This window comes from Benincasa hispida, chromosome 9, assembly GCF_027475165.1.
Source record: "Benincasa hispida cultivar pf3 chromosome 9, pf3_genome.v1.1, whole genome shotgun sequence".
Lineage (NCBI taxonomy): Eukaryota > Viridiplantae > Streptophyta > Magnoliopsida > Cucurbitales > Cucurbitaceae > Benincasa > Benincasa hispida.
The window spans coordinates 94,958,348-94,975,582 of NC_143486.1; the positions used below are offsets into that span (position 1 = coordinate 94,958,348).

General features: G+C 38.8%; 1 protein-coding gene and 1 long non-coding RNA gene across 3 annotated transcripts; both read right to left on the reverse strand.

Moving 5' to 3' along the window:
• Positions 1-742: 742 nt before the first annotated feature.
• Positions 743-3,625, reverse strand: LOC120085771 (transcriptional regulator ATRX-like protein). 2 transcript variants are annotated; one of them, XM_039041953.2, is made up of 4 exons: positions 3,286-3,625; positions 1,558-2,833; positions 1,130-1,434; positions 743-1,025 (listed from the first exon to the last, which is right to left on the reverse strand). In XM_039041953.2, the coding sequence occupies exons 1-4, from the start codon at positions 3,340-3,342 to the stop codon at positions 960-962; spliced, it is 1,704 nt and encodes a 567-aa protein (XP_038897881.2). In that variant the 5' UTR covers positions 3,343-3,625; the 3' UTR covers positions 743-959. The 2 variants fall into 2 exon arrangements, with proteins under 2 accessions (XP_038897881.2, XP_038897880.2); XM_039041952.2 differs by having other exon boundaries at positions 1,130-2,833.
• A 7,066-nt stretch (positions 3,626-10,691) lies between these two features.
• On the reverse strand, positions 10,692-17,168 carry LOC150034222 (uncharacterized). Its single transcript, XR_016532033.1, has 2 exons — positions 17,036-17,168; positions 10,692-11,011 (listed from the first exon to the last, which is right to left on the reverse strand). It is a non-coding gene; the product is annotated as an uncharacterized LOC150034222 (long non-coding RNA).
• Positions 17,169-17,235: the final 67 nt, after the last annotated feature.

Consider the following 17,235-nt stretch of genomic DNA (forward strand, 5'->3'; position numbering starts at 1 on the left):
AGAATGTAGAATTTGAGCCCTTGACCTTCAATTCTTCCAATCCCCCACCGCCAAATGAAGATATGGAGCCTCTATTTATAGAGGTTTCACAGGGACCTTACATGGACTTTAGTCTAATTATTTTATTGAGCCCAAATTAGCATGGGCCCTTTTGTTGTTGGACTAAAATATTGAACTTGAGTTCAATCACCATAAACTTGAATTGGGTTAGACTCGAGCTACTTTAATTACTCGGTCCGATCCAATTTTTAATTTTTTCTAATGATGTGACGAAATTTAGTTGCCGAAATTTCTCATTCAACAAATACTCGTCAACTTATTCCATCTATTAATACAAATCATAAATTTATAAATTAAACACCATTACAAAGACCCTAGTTTCGAGGATATATTTTGACAAATCGTCATTTTCACAACATTTCCAACCTCGAGCTTATTAAAATTTTGAACCAAGGGCCAAATATCCTCTGAATGTTATTTAGAAGTTGAGTCAAATAGTTATTTTTTAAAAACATAGTTATATAATCAATTAGTTCCCAGAGCATCAATGCGAATTCTAGAAGACAGCAAGAAGAAAGGCTCGGGAACCAAACTCGATAATTCGCACTAATACTGGAGTCACCACCTAGAGGGTTTTGTTTATTCATAATAACATGTTAGAATAGAGTGTGAAAATAATTATGATCATAACAAACCTATACCAGGCTTTGGCATCACAATCAAAACTCACGAGGGGATTCCGTTTGATCAACAAGTCATTTTGATCATTGTGATGGAAATGTTAAAGGACACAAATATTAACAATTGACTGCACTAATTATTGTTCATATTTTAAGGCATGTAGATCCTTGGCATAGAAAGTGAGTGATCAATCACTTCCAAAATTTTACAATCTTTTCAATGGCAAGCAACAGGATCTTCCTACATGGCTGCAAAATCAGGGATCTCTTACGTTACCGTTACCGCTTGAGTTGCCTCCTAGTCAAAGCAGGAGCTCTCTTCGGGATGTAGACCTTGTAGTTCACCTGAAATGAATAATTGCATATCCATGCTAAGAAGTTCTTAATAAACTAGCATCATTATACTTGATGCTGAACATATAAATTTAGTCGGTAGTCAATATCCTCACCTGCACCATTTCACCACCCCGCATAACAGACATGGTTTTCTGTTCAAACTGTGAGCTGTCTCCACTCTCGTGTCTGGACGTATTCAAGCTATTCTCTCCTGAAATAGAATTAAGGGAAGAAGGCTTGTGAGCTGAAGAATCTAAACCATTACGAATATTTTGATCGTCATTATTCCTCATTTGGGTCTGAGTTTGAGCAGTCTCGTCTACACCAATGTCAGATATGGATGGCTTTGTTTGGATAGATTCCTGAGCCGCAGGTGCCTGCTTTATAAGAGAATCAACTTTTGACTCAGGCCTCAAAGCTGCAATAACCAAATTGCTTCTGTTAGTTGTAGAACAAATATCTGCATCTGCCTTCTGGCAAATATTATCATTTATAACCTCCTGGTCTAATGAAGAAATATTCTGCTTCAGTTCATTCATACCATTGCTTCCATTGGAAATTTTACCCAGATTCTGCGAAGAATAGACAGGATCGTGCATAGATGGGACTGATGAATCTATTGCATCTGTAGATTTAACACCATTCTCCTTAACTATCATTGAATTTACCGCATTCCCTCCACCCTGTCTAGAAAACCCTTTACTATTTATCTCGGCATCATCCCTAGGAGATGTCACATGAACTGACTTAGAGACAGGAGAAGACAATTGTTTTGCATCATTATTATGGTCAACTTTGCAATTAGCAATAGTTTCCACATTCCTTGGGGGAGCCCCTTTGAACTTTCTAAGGTTCTCCAAAGCCCTCTGCCTTAAAATTGACTCTAAATCAATACCATTTACGCTGTCGGTCTTTCCAGAACATCCATTCTTCCTTTCATCTAAAGAATGATCATTAGTAACTCCTCCAAGGTTTTTGTTGCTTCCTTCATTTTGAACTCCATCATCCTTTACAACCATAGAGTTCCTATTGTTAGGTACATCCACTTCCTTTTTCTTTTCTACCACTGGCACCTCTTTTGATATAACGTAATCTAATTCTCTTTTACTCGTCGCATCCTTACTATCCATGTCTCCAAGAGAAGGGTGGTCATCTACATCATTAGGCTGATGTGTGGCCCCTTCTTGTTGTTCATTCCCAGCAAACGTCTTTAATTTATTTTCCTCCCCTGCTATAACAATTATGGATCTTAGTCGTCTAAAGTTGTTTCTAACATAACTGTCATCATCAACTTCATTCTGATAATCACTATCTTTACTAGATAAAGAGCATGGTGAACGACTCTTCGACCTGTATCTACCTCTTTCAGTCTTTCCCATATTTCCTTTCCTCTTTCCAGACCTGCCCCTACGCCTAACAACTTCACTCTCATTGCTGGTTGTACTCCCATTTCCACAAGTTGAGCAACTCGAAGAGTCACTATAGGCACCAACACTCGCATCTCTTCTACGCTTCTTTTTGGTTGCCTTCTTCGCCTCACAATGGTCGTTTCTTTTTGAATGCTTCCTCTTTCTGGGATGAGGAGAGCGTTCCCTACTTTGACGATCATGAGATTGCCTTTTGGATCTCTTTTTACTAGGCTTCGCATTCTTTCGCGTCTTGGATCGAGATCTTCTCACTCTTTTGTCATCCTCCGAGCTAGAAGACACTGAAGTTGAACTTTCAAAATCAGTGTCAGAGCAAGAGGGAGAATCATGGCGATACCGCAGCTTCTTGGACTTCAATTTCTTACTACTTTTACTCTTTCTCCTACTTCTCTTCATGGTTCAACCCAAAAAATAAAACAACACAACAAAAAATGGATGCAAAAGAAATTCGCATCGGCATCAAAACAAACTTATATGAGGTAAAAGGGGGAAAAGAGGGAGAAAACATCCATATTTTACCCGCAACCACATACGAATATTACATTTTCCAGTTGCCAACCGAGAGAGAGAAAAAAATAATTACTAAGAAAGTGAAAGACAGACGAAGAAGAAACTCCTCCACCCAAACTTAAAATTGAAGCATATAAATCGACTAACAGAAGGTTGCCCAGAGATATTCGTCAAATCCATGCCAAATTACAGCCTAAACTACGAACTTTACACAACAACCAAACAGAACATCCAACAAGAGAAGGGAGAAATCAAATAAAGCCAAAACCCAATTGAGATATCAAGAAAAAGAAAACATTCAGCGAGAGAGAGAGAGAGGTAAAAGAAAGTACCTGGGATGAAGAAGTCTTGGAACGCTCCTTCTTGCGAGAAGAAGAGGCTTTTCCCATCTGGATTTAACCTGCAAAATCCACGCCAGACAGAGAAAAACAGATGAAAAGAAAAGGGCAAAATCGAATGCAAAAGAAGAATCGATTTCGAAAGTGGGAATTAGGTTTGAGAAACTGAAATTGAGTGAAGGAATTGGAGGTTAATGCAGGGTTTGCTCTGCTTTTCGGGAGGATCTCATCGCTAAAGGTCTGTTCTATCTTCGATGCCTACCCGTGTTCATGTTCTTCACAATTTGTCTAAAAAATTTTCTATTTGGGTACCCAAACTTTTGTACTTTCACTCTTTGGTCACTAAACCGCTCATGTTTTATATTTTCTTTTGCTATAGGTCACACTACTTATCAAAAATAGGTATTTAATCTTTTTATATAAATACTCATAATCTTTGACAAATTAACTATCATCTTTCTCGAGAAATAGTACTTATAATAATCTCAAAACATTCTACACCACCATATCTACATTAGCCTATATACTCACTTCCTCTAAAACATGGATATCCCCTCTTAAATACTAATATAAACATAGTTCAACTAGCACCAAGCTTGTACTATCAATGAGGTTAGAGGTTCGATTCTTCCACCTCTTTTTACATACTATACCTTCACCGTGAAAGTAATATTTTTGTCCATTCGAGATGATTTAGACATTGTATCTTTAAATTTGTAACAATTTAATTCGAGATTTTAATATATAATAATTTAGTTGTGCTTCAAAAGTTATCACACTTTAACCCCTCTCATAAAAAATAAGTGTCAATTTTTATTACAAAATCCCGTGTAGTTTTATAAACACATATGGTCCTTAATCAATTGAGTAATAAATTCTATTAGATTTTAATAGTATTTTTTTACGGAGTAAATCATTACAAAATTTGATATACAAATGTACTAAGTTGTTACATATTAAAATTGAATGACTAAATTATTACAAATTTTAAAGCATATATACTAAATTAACACGAAATAAGATTCATTAAATTAAATTGTTTGTAAAGTCCAGGGTGCCAAAAGCTTCTTTTTAACTTTTTTTTTCCCCGTTTGGTTCAATAATATGCAAGTCAAAACGTGAATATCAAATTTGATGGCAAAGGGTATAACACCTTCATTAATCAAGTTATCTCTGTATTTTTTTTTTTTTTTTCTCTCTCTTTTGAATACAAAAATTACATGAATGAGGATCAAATCTTCAATCTCTAAAAAGGAATATCATATCAATTATCCGTTAAACTAAACTCACTCTTCCGCCACATCACTCAGATCCTCCAAACTCCCCGCACACTATAGCTACACACACAACTCCAAGCATCACCAAACCTACCCATCACCATACCAAAATTCTCGCGACGAACCCTCGTCTCAAGCAAACAGCAAAAAGTAACAGAGGAGGAAGCCAGAAAGTCTGCCACCACCCTACACTTTACAGGGTCATTCAACCCCCTAACATTCCAGGAACACCAAATCATGAACCTTGCAAGAAATCACACTTACCACCTCCCACTGGGCCTTTGCCCGAACTCCCGTACATCCCATCCATAACAGATAACGGATCAAGATCTGCCTGCACTAGTGCCAATGCCAACGAGTCTACAAAACATCAAACTGATTACGATCATCAACATGCTTTACAAACCCCGTAATTCCAAGGAACCCATAAACTACTCTGCTCCTCAAAGGAGCTGAACCCGGTGACTCACTGCCACCCCTATACCCTACACCTCCTCTATCACGCCTATGACGACTAGCCATAGTAAACTCGTCAACCCTCCACGCGACCTTATTCTCATCCACTGGGCTAACTCCCCTCACACCAATACCCAAGTCCTGCCCCTTCCTCACACTCTCAATTCCCCTATTCTCCCCCAAACATCCCTCATTGACTGCCACAATACAAAACTCCCGACCCTTTTCCACACCTTGTTTCTCACACGTAGCCTCAGTATGCCTAAATGAACCACAACACGTACACCTACGAGGTTACCACTCATACACTACTAGAATAATAACTACTGACCCCACATTCTAACAGTGACTGAATGGGGCATTAATGAATCACCATCCACCTGAACACAAACACTTGCATACGATAACCGCAGCCGCTCTCTTATTGCAACATCAAAAGAGATAGGTTTACCCACGACACTAGCTAACACTGCTAAACCTCTATCCGTCCACAACTCTAGGGGAACACGCTCCAGTTTAATCCAGATAGGAACAGAATAAAAAACAAAGGTTTCAGGAACAATACCTAGGGACCATTATCGTAATAAGATAGGTTTGCCACCCAAGTACCACGGATCATTCTCCAACACCCAATCTTGTGACTCTACCTTCTGAAATTTAAAGATAATCAAACCGTTCTCCAACAAGGTAATAGTTGGCATCTCTACACATCCCCAAATTCTCTGAATAAGTCAACAAATAACATAATACGGGAGTTTGGCATCCACAAACTGACTAACCAGAGATTTCTTCCACAAACAGACACCCTCATCAATAATCTCTCACAAGGTTCAACAATAACTTTATCATTTTCAACCAATAGGGGAATGAACTCTAAATTACCCCTCAACTTAGACTCAAAAAGGGCCGCCCACGAATTTCCCCCTTTCACGTCAGATCCAGAACCACCAGAACCACACCCCTCCTCTAACCGGTCCGACTTTGAACCAAACCCCCTAGCTAAACCGATTTTGGGAACCGACTCCTCCCACTCACGAAGAACCTGTGTGTCCACCGAACGACCCTCATTTCCACAAATCTCAGCCCGTGAAACCTCCTCACTGCCTGACTTCTGCCCTCCCGAACCTCCCAACTCCGACCCACCGACCAAAGCACCCACGCCTTTCGACCCTTTCCCCAGCTCCCCCTACACCAGTCCACTCCCTTCACTCAGTCTCAGCCCACTCCTAATAGACCCACTCATCCCAGCTCCCTCAAGGCCCAACTCAACACCTCTCACAACCCGGTTTTCATCCGGGCCCCAACACCCTCAAGGCTCCCAGACACACTCTTCATTTCCTGCCCATCAACTAACCCAATACCCAGCTCACCCGTTCATCCCTCACAACCTGATTTTCTTCCAGTTCTAGGTCAGACGACAGAGGCTTCTTCAACCCAACACTCCTCATACCAGACCCTTCACCTTCCTCAGAACGACCATCAGACAACCCAAAATCCTTCACCTCCGAAGAATGAGCACCCTATCCCAAACTGATCTCCGATCTAAGCAGATGAAAGGATTGACGAGCAACTCGACCTCCATTATTCTCCTTCGGTCTTAAAGGCGACCGCTTACGCACTATCGTCACCAGCTTTCACCATGGTTAAACCCACACCTCAATACCTCAAATCTATCAATGCCTGAACCTCAGATCAAAGCCGCGGCTGGAAACGTACCAACAGTACACCTCTCCGTCACCTGTCAACACCCCATATCTAAAATCGTCACCGTCTACCAACAAATCAGCTGCTTAAACCGAAACCCGTAGAACGAAACTCGACGAACACATAGAACTTAGCGAAATCGTAGAACGAAATCGTCACCTCAGTCGCGAACGAAACCCATAGAACCCAACGAACGAATCCAAGAACCTCAGTCGTAAACACAACGGACGAAACACGGTGGTGAACCAGCGAATGAACGGACGCGACTTTGAATCTAAGAACCCAGTCGACCGACGGAATGTAGAACAAACGGATGTCACCAGTCGCGAACCCGTAGAAGACGACCGACGAAAGCCCCCCCGACGAAGACGACCGACGTTGTCTGAAGCGACAACCCACGAAGGTCAACCACACCAACCCGTAAAGGCGACAGCAGTGGTAAAACCATAGAGAGAGCGACAGTAGATGAACATATTACTTTTATTCTATTGTGTATCTTTTTTTTTTTAATTTTCGTAAAAATCTTGTGTAGTTTTATAAACACGTTTGGTCCTTAATTAATTGAGTAATAAATTCTATTGGATTTTAATAGTATTTTTTTACGGACTAAATCATTACAAAATTTGATATACGTATGTACTAAATTATTACATATTAAAATTGAATGACTAAATTATTACAATTTTTAAAGCATATAAACTGGATTAACACAAAATAAGATTCATTAAATTAAATTGTTTGTAAAGTCCAGGGTGCCAAAAGCTTCTTTTATTATTATTTTTTTCCTGTTTGGTTTAACAATATGCAAGTCAAAACGTGAATATCAAATTTGATGGAAAAGGGTATAACACCTTTATTAATCAAGTTGTCTCCGTATTTCTTTCTTTTTTTCTCTTTTGAATAAAAAATTATAATGAAGATTGAATCTTCAATCTCTAGAAAGGAAAATCATATCAATTATCGTTAAACTAAGCTCACTTTAATAGTTGTTCAAAGGTTAAATGCACTAAAGTGCCGACACCAAAATTATGTTTTACTTTTGACCTAAAGAAATTTTGCTTCATTTATTTGAGTATATTTGATTAGGGTATCTCCCAGCAAGTTTGTTAATCTACGAATCTATGAAACTTTATCAAATCCTAATAGAAAAATATTAAACTGAAATGTTATGTGCTTTTAGAAGTTAAATTGTTAGAAACATGTACTAAATTCCTAGATATTAAAGTTTATGGATTAACTTGTCATTTTAATGAATGTACAAATACCAAAAGTGTTTTTTTTAAATCTTAAAATGATCTTTTTCTTTTTTCTTTTTTCTTTTTTTAAAAGAAATAGAGGAACTTAACATTAAACAAAAGAAGTCATATGAGCTTGAAATTTAAGCCAATCCATTTTACAACTAGATAACAATAAAAAAGCGAAACAAATGAAATTTTACATGAACTTTGATGAGCAAGAGTATGAGCACTCTTATTCAATTCAGGAACAATATGTATGAAGTAGACTTCTTGAAATTGAGTCACTTAAGCCATGATATCAACTAAGAATGTAGAAACTTCCATCAAAGGAACTCATCCTTATTGATCATATTGATCGACATGATTGAATTAAAACAGATAGTTAAGTAATTGATTCCTAGGTTCGCAACCAATTTAAGACCTTCCAAAATAGCAACTGCCTCAGCACAAATAGGGAGTCAAATAATGGTTCTAAAACCATGCGACACAGCTCGAACAGAACCTGTATCATCCATCACCACAGATCCAAAACTAGTGGAATTGAGACTCTCTCGATAAGAAGCATCGACATAAAGAACAAAGCAACCAGGATGGTAGGGACTATAAAAACTCATACCCATCTTGCCCTACACCACATAAGAGGAATATCCCTGATAATTGTGAACATGCTCAATAATCTAATCACTTCGAACCGATACCAATGGAACCAAATCTTATTACGATTTTCCCAAATGACTCGAGCCCCAATACAAGCTACAACAAAATCAGATTGGGGAAGGGACATAAACAACTCGACCCATTGAAAACAACCAAAAGAATCGATATTTAAATGTTTCCAATCAAGAAGAATGGTAGACCAAATTTGTTGGGTTCAGTACCAACCAAATAAAGCATCCTCTTGTTTTCATGGAACATCCACACACCATATAGTAAGGTTGAATCTCAATGTGCCTACTATAAAGATTAAAACATGTAGGCAAGCAAATTTCGAGCAGCTTTCCAAACAAAATGTTGTACCTTCGAAGGAATTTTTGAGCTCCATAAACGTTTCCACCATCGAACCTAAACATCCTCACTAGAGGTAGAGGAATGTTTGTAAAGCAACATAACAGCCTTATAACCACTCTCAACTGAGTACTGGCTCATCCTCAGGAACAGTTTGGCTAAGCGGGATATCAAGAATAACCTCACAGTAAATAGATGAGGGGACTGCTCAAGCTTACCCATCTCTCTCTATCTTTTCGTGATTATAAAATCAGACACCATGAGATCTACAACACCAGAATTCGGTGTAATAGGACGAAAAGTAGAAAGCCTTGGAATCCATGGATCACTAAACACATGCGTTGATACTCCATTACCATTGCTCCTGCAGGGTCCTAATTTCAACAAATTAATACCCAAAACAAAACCTTTCCAAGAAACAAACAATTTCGAGGAACCTTAGCGTGCAAAAGATTGGAAGAAAGAAAAAATCTGCTAGCAAAAGATTAGAAGAAAACAATCTCTCCCTTGTAACACCTTAGCAACCAAGGAGGAGCAAGGATTGTTTACAAAACGCCAAGTTTGTTTAGCTAAGAGAACTTGGTTGAAAACCTCCAAGTTCCTAAAACTCAATCCACCCACCTCTTTAGGAAGACAGTTTATTCCAAGTCAACGAATGCATCTTACCTTTCGCCTGCGTAGACTCCCACTAGAATTTTGCACTCAAATGTATTATGTCATTGCAAAAACCTATTAGGCAATCTAAAACAACCCATCACAAACGTAGGAATTGCATGAACCACACTCTTAATTAACTGTCTTTCCAACGTTGTGCAGATTTCCAAATTTGTTCTTTGTATACCAAAAATCCTGAGATTTTACAACCGGAGAAGGTTAACGGCATCCCATGATAGATACCAGGAGATTTCATTGCACTAACCTCAAGAATTTGCTATAAAAAAATATGACTATCAGACTGAACATTAGGAGAGAACCATGCACGATTTGTTGAAGTTCACGCTTTGTCCAGACACTTTCTCATAAACATTAAGAATCTGTTAGAAAGCAAAAAAATCTTAACCAGACGCTTTAAAAATAAGACTGTCATCCGCAAAGAATAAGATGACTAATAGGAAGATAAGTTCTCACCAGATACATGCCAGTCAATTATTGTCTTACCATAGTAAACTGAATTACATACCAGTCAATTATCATCTTACCATAGTAAACTGAATTACATACCAGTCAATTATCATCTTACCATAGTAAACTGAATTTAATTGATAAGCCTTCCGTACAAAAAAGGAAAAGATAAAGAAGACAAAGGATCACCTTAGCGAAGACCTCGAGTAGGAGAAATCATGGCCATAGGACAACCATTAATGAGAATGGATAAAAGGTTTAGAGTGGCTTCTTAAGGGAAAAAAGGAGAAAAAATATCAAATATAAGAATGACTTATTAATACAAAATAAAAAATTCAGAGACTTGTTAAGATGGAAAAGGGATAACTCGAATAGTCCACATACTAATCTAAGATTAAATTAGTATGTGGACCAAATTTAGAGTTCAATAACCTATTAGATACTTTTATGAATATTTATGCTATCTAATGAGTTATTAGTTAACTATTGATCCACATACTAATTTATGACAATCATAAATTGAATAATTAACCTAAACATTAATTGACTATAGTTACCTGCTAACATGAGCATATATTGTACATTAACGATTCCAACATATTCATAAACTACATTTACCATTGTTTTTAATGGATATATTTGTAATGTTCTATTAAAATTATACAGCCATCAATCTTTCTCCAAGTGTGCGGCTGCAAATTTATATACACGATGAAATAACAAAAATAGCAGTGGAAAAACAATGATAATATTATAATATTACCACCACAGTAAACAGCCTGTACAAATATATCAATAAAAGGAATATGAAAAAGGTAACATATTAGTCCGTACAAGATTTGAACCAAACCAAAATCAAGGTGCCCATTTTATGGTGAAGTTGTTCATGGCTAATTTCACGAAACAATCCGTTTGACCCTACAATATTTGAATGTCAAAGAAACTCATAGACTATTTGATGAAAAACAGAGTAGATAAAGAAAAATAGCACTCCAAGATTTTACGTGGAAAACCCTAATCAGGGAGAAAAAACCACAGGATAAAAGGATTCTTATTAGAAGACTGATACAAAGAAATACAACAGACCACCAGCTTAAATAGAAAAAAGGGAAACCCTAGGGTACAATGAAAACGACAAAAATGCCCCTAAAGTACAAAACCCTAATTTCAACACTCCCCCTCAAGTTGGGGCGTAGATGTCAATAAGACCCAACTTGCTCACACATACATCAAACAGCTGTCTGGGCAGTCCCTTTGTTAGGACATCTGCAATTTGTTGATTGGAAGGAATATAAGGAACACAAATGTTGCCACTATCAAGTCTTTCCTTGATGAAATGCTGATCAATCTCCACATGCTTTGTTCTGTCATGTTGAACTGGGTTATTTGCTATGCTTATTACAGCTTTATTATCACCGGTATGTTCTTGATCAAGGTCTCTTAAAACTTTTTCAAGCCAAATCTCTTCACAAATTCCCAAACTCATAGCCCTGAATTCTGCTTCGGCACTACTTCTAGCAACAACACCTTGTTTTTTGCTTCTCCATGTAACAAGGTTACCCCACACAAAAGTACAATATCCTGATGTTGATTTTCTGTCTACCACAGATCCTGCCCAATCAGCATCTGTGTAAGTTTCGATGCATCGCCTTTCAGTTTTCCTGAACATCAAGTCTTTCCCTGGAGAGGTTTTCAGATATCTCAAAATGCGCTCCACTGCCCTCATGTGTTCTTCTTATGGAGATTGCATGAACTGACTTACCATACTCACTGCATAAGAGATGTCGGGTCTAGTATGAGAGAGAGATATTAATTTCTCACAAGTCGTTGATATCTTTCTTTGCTAACTGGAACACCTTTACTCATATTACTTAACTTTGCATTTGCTTCTATAGGAGTGTCAATTGGTTTGCAACTTGTCATACCTGTTTCCTTAAGCAAGTTCAGAGTATACTTTCGTTGGGAAACTGAAATTCCTTCTTTCGATCGAGTTACTTCCATTCCAAGGAAGTATCTTAGTTTTCCAAGATCCTTGATTTCGAATTCCTCAGCCATCTTTGCCTTCAATCGGTCAATCTCTGAGGTATTACCGCCTGAAATAACAATGTCATCAACATAAACAATCAAAACTGCAATTTTCCCAGATACTGAACTTTTAGTGAAAAGAGTATGATCAGAATGACCTTGTTTATATCCTTGCGACTTTACAAACATAGTAAACCTGCCAAACCAAGCCCTTGGGGACTGTTTTAACCCATATAAGAACTTCCTTAATCTGCAAACTCAGTGATTAAACTGTTTCTCGAATCCTAGGGGAGGACTCATAGACTTTTTCTTCCAACTCTCCATTAAGAAAGACATTCTTCACATCAAGCTGGTAAAGGGGCCAATCCTTATTAACTGCAACAGAAAGGAGAACCCAAACTGTATTTAGCTTTGCAACCAGCGAAAAAGTCTTGGAATAATCAACCCCGAAAGTCTGAGTAAATCCTCTGGCAACTAATCTGGCTTTGTATCTATCAATTGTTCCATCGGGCCTATACTTTATTGTGAACACCCATTTACATCCGACTGCTTTACACCACTTGGAAGATTGACTTGATCCCACGTATGATTTTTCTTCCATGACTGCAACTTTCCATTCAAGGCTTTCCAAAGTTGTGTGTATACTGTTTGGTATCACCATTATGTCTAGATTTGTAGTAAGGGCCTTGAACTCAAGAGACAAATTACTATAGGACAAGTAACTCTGCAGCGGATATTTTGTACATGATCTAATACCTTTCCTTAGGACAATCGGAAGATCAAGGGATTCATCTCTATCTTTACTTCCTTCTGACATACTGCACTCACCCTCCCGTTCTGTTATTTTCCCACTTTCAATGGTTTTTTCAGCGGGAGTAAGAGACACTTCTTTTCCAAGTTCTACCATGTTCTCAAGAGTCACACAATCATCTGTCTCTGCACCATCACCGACCTCGATTACATCTTTGCTATCATTATCTTCCCTGCTTTTGCTCTCAACATTTTCAACACAAGCATCAATTTTATCACATTTATTATCATGATCAAGGATAGGACTATTAGTACCTGGAACTGATCTCTGTTTAGACTCATGGACTGGAGCCGGAGAGATAACAGGCGACGCTATTTCCTTCTTGAGATTCTTCCTATAGTATGTGATCCAAGGGACTCTAGAGTATCTGGTACTGACACTAATATCAAGGATGGGTTCAGGTAAGACAGAAAGACTGGGACCCCAATTGGTTTCTTCACTAGTATGCTCCCCCTAAAGAGAACCATTGGGAAAGAATGGATGATCTTCAAAGAATGTCACATCCATAGAGACAAAGTATTTTCTGGAAGACGGATGATAACACTTGTACCCACAAGTACGGTTAGGGCCGTGAGTATGGACGAACACCACACAGCCAAAGACACGAAGGGGTACATCAGAAAGAAGTCTGGAATTTGGGTAGGACTCTTTGAAGAAATCTAAAGGGATTTGGAATTTTAGGATCCGGGATTGGCATGCGATTTATTAGATGGGCTGCTGTCAAGATAGCATCACCCCACAAATAAGAAGGAAAGGAAGTTGACAACATAAGAGATCGGGCAACTTCGACTAGGTGACGGTTTTTCTGTTCAGCCACTCCATTTTGTTGAGGGATGTATGCACAAGAACTCTGATGGACAACTCCTTTTAAGATTAGGAATTCTCGTAAGGCGTTATTAAGGTATTCTCAACCATTATTACTCAAGAGAATTGCGATTTTGGCGTTGAACTGGATTTCTATAGAACTGTAGAATTGTTGGAAGACCGAAGTAACTTCTGATTTGTCTGTCGGAAGGAAGACCTAGGTTAGTCTAGTATGATTGTCAATAAAGGTTACAAACTACTGCTTCCCAGTTATGGTAGTAACAGATGACGGACCCCAAACATCTCTATGGAATAGGGTGAATGGTTTAGAGGGCTTATAAGGCTGAGAAGAGAAAGAAACACGAGGTTGTTTGGCTTAGCCACACATATCGCATTTCAACTTAAAAATATTAATATTGTGAAAAAGATGAGGAAACAAATAATTCATATACTGAAAATTAGGATGGCCTAGGCGACCATAATATATAATCAGTTTCAGAAACAGAAAAATGAGAAGAAAACAAACTACTGCTTCCCAGTTATGGTAGTAACAGATGACGGACCCCAAACATCTCTATGGAATAGGGTGAATGGTTTAGAGGGCTTATAAGGCTGAGAAAAGAAAGAAACACGAGGTTGTTTGGCTTAGCCACACATATCGCATTTCAACTTAAAAATATTAATATTGTGAAAAAGATGAGGAAACAAATAATTCATATACTGGAAATTAGGATGGCCTAGGCGATAATGCCATAATATATAATCAGTTTCAGAAACAGAAAAATGAGAAGAAAACAAACTAGTCCTATCACATATCCTAAAGAAGGCTTCTTCAGTGAGGAAATAGAGTCCCCTGTCATGCCGGACAGTGCCAATCGTCATCCCCGAGTTCAGATCCTGTAAAACAACAGCATCAGGTGAAAAGATAACATGACACTTCAAATCCCTTATAATTTTACTAATAGATAACAAATTGTAAGAAACTTTTGGTACATGCAACACATCTTGGAGGATTAAGCCTGCAAAGGGCAACACCCGTCCTTTTCCAGCAACGGGGGCAAAGAACCCATCTGCAATTCTGATTCTTTCATTTCCAATACCGGGTTGATAAGACAAAAATTGATCAGAGGAACCAGCTAAGTGGTTTGTGGCTCCTGAATCTAATATCCATGGTTTATTACCGGTTATACTCACAAGGTCAAAGGAGTGAAAAGTACCTGATTGAGCGATTGCACTCACTCAAATTGTAGTAGTAGTGCTCTGAGTGGTTTCCTGATTCTAAGGCTGAGTATCTCCAGTAACAGATTCACCTACAAGAGCCCGGCTTGGCTGTCGTTTCTTACCATTTGACGGTCGGCCGTGAAGCTTTCAGCACTGATCTTTCGTGTGCCAGAGTTTCTTGCAATGTTCACATAGTGGGGGCAGCTTACTGTTTTGTTTATCTTGGACAGGGCCAGATATTTTGAAAGCAGCGGAATCTGTCGGTGTTACAGGTGTACTGTTCATGGCCCTCGACCTATCTTCCTCCAGGCGAACTTCAGAACAGACTTCCATTAGGGATGGTATAGGTCTGGTCCCCAATATACGACTTCGTACTGTATCAAATTTAGAGTTGAGTCTGGTAAGAAAGTCATACATGCGGTCAGTTTCCTCAGACTGATAATGTAAAACTCCTCCACAAGGACAGTTCCAAATCATTTCACGGCACAAATCCACTCTTACCACAAGAGAGACAGCTTGTTAAAGCAAGCAGTAACGTCCATTGTCCCCTGTTTACATTCATGGACCTGCTTACGTAGGGTATATAAATGAGAGGCATTCTGTCTCCTGAGTAGAGTTTTTGGGCTGTATCCCAAATATCACGGGATGTGGCTACATATAATAATGGTTTTCCAACCTGAGGTTCCATACTTTCAATCAAAATCGATCTCAACAAAGAATCCTCTCCTTTCCAAATTCGCTCTTGGGGATCACCTATCCTTGGTTTTGGTATTTCACCTGTCAGGTATCCAAATTTGTGACGGCCCTCAAGGGCTATTTTAATGGATTGGGATCAAGAAAAGTAATTATCACCATTCAACTTTTCTCCTATAATAAAACTAGAAGAATTGCCTATAGCTCCAGAACATAAATTTGAGGAGTAAGTAGGGAACGAAGTTACCAAATTTTTAGGATATGGGTTTAGATCTGGTTGAATATTGGATATCGATCCCAGGGCTTCCCCAATAGCAGCTATCTGCTGCTGGAACATCTCGTTCTGTCGTTTAATCTGCAGCTGCAACTGGGTAACTTGATCTTGGATTATACTCCCTTGGTCCTGGTGGTATGATGAAGAATCTCCCCCTCCAAACTCACCCATGATCGACGAAAACTGTCCCATTCTATTGCTCATATTCGGCTGAAAGACACCTACACATCTTTCATCCGTTTTTTGGTGTGGCAACGGCTGAGGAGGGAAGACAGGTTGCGACGGGAACAGACGAGACGAACTGGGCAGCGCCGTTCGACTCTGTCTAATAGCGACCGGATCTGATCGTGTCTGGGCAGCTCCGTTCGTCTCCGTCTGAACGTGACTGGGCGTCAATCGCAGCTGGGTCTTGCGGCTGGTCGCTCCTTCTTCGGGCGGCAAGTCGCAGGGCGGCGGCGGCTCGTCTGCTGGCTGGTCGTCCGGATCGGCTGGTTGGAATGGGTTAGGTGATCGTCACGAAAGTGGGGAAGAAGAGACTGAAAATATATGTCAATGGCTTTTTGGATAATACTGGTTATATCTAGGTTATTGGTTTGGGATTCTCCTATTGGATTTTCCTCAATGGTGGCCAGGGTTTCGTCTCTATGCTCTGATACCATGATGAAAAACAGAGTGGATAAAGAAAAATAGCACACCAAGATTATACGTGGAAAACCCTAATCAGGGAGAAAAAACTACGGGATAAAAGGATTCTTATTAGAAGACTGATACAAAGAAATACAACAGACCACCAGCTTAAATAGAAAAAAGGGAAACCCTAGGGTACAATGAAAAAGACAAAAATGCCCCTAGAATACAAAACCCTAATTTCAACAATATTAAATCTTAGGTAGATGGCCAACATGAATTAACTCATTCTCTTTAAGTCCTTATTATATCTATGGTCATTATTGACAAATGATCACTAAACCAAACCATGATGGTTTAGTTAAATGTCTCTTATATTGTTCAAGAATTTGGTAAACCTGAACAAAATTTAAAAACAAGTTCATACATTTATTCATCATTCTGAAAGTTCAAGTCTCAACAACAACATCAATGACCAAAAACTTACAGCCGAGTTTGGGTGCCTGCAGCAGCATTATATGACTATAGAGGCATTCACTCAACTACAGAGTCAAATGGGTCGAAAGAGTTAGAAAGGGAGAATCAGCCAGCAACGGAAAGTTAGTGAAATTGTTGCACTGAAAATAATTAACGAAATGGACTGATGAACTAGAAGGGTGGAAGAAGGAAGAAAGAAAAAAGCATGCC

Excerpts from the sequence above, each read along its gene's own strand:
- LOC120085771 (XM_039041952.2), bottom strand. The coding sequence starts at position 3,342 with ATGGGAAAAGCCTCTTCTTCTCGCAAGAAGGAGCGTTCCAAGACTTCT. Across the intron at positions 2,834-3,285 it reads CCAAGACTTCTTCATCCCAG|AGAAGTAGGAGAAAGAGTAA; the intron begins GTACTTTCTTTT and ends TGAACCATGAAG. Across the intron at positions 1,026-1,129 it reads GGGGTGGTGAAATGGTGCAG|GTGAACTACAAGGTCTACAT; the intron begins GTGAGGATATTG and ends TATTCATTTCAG.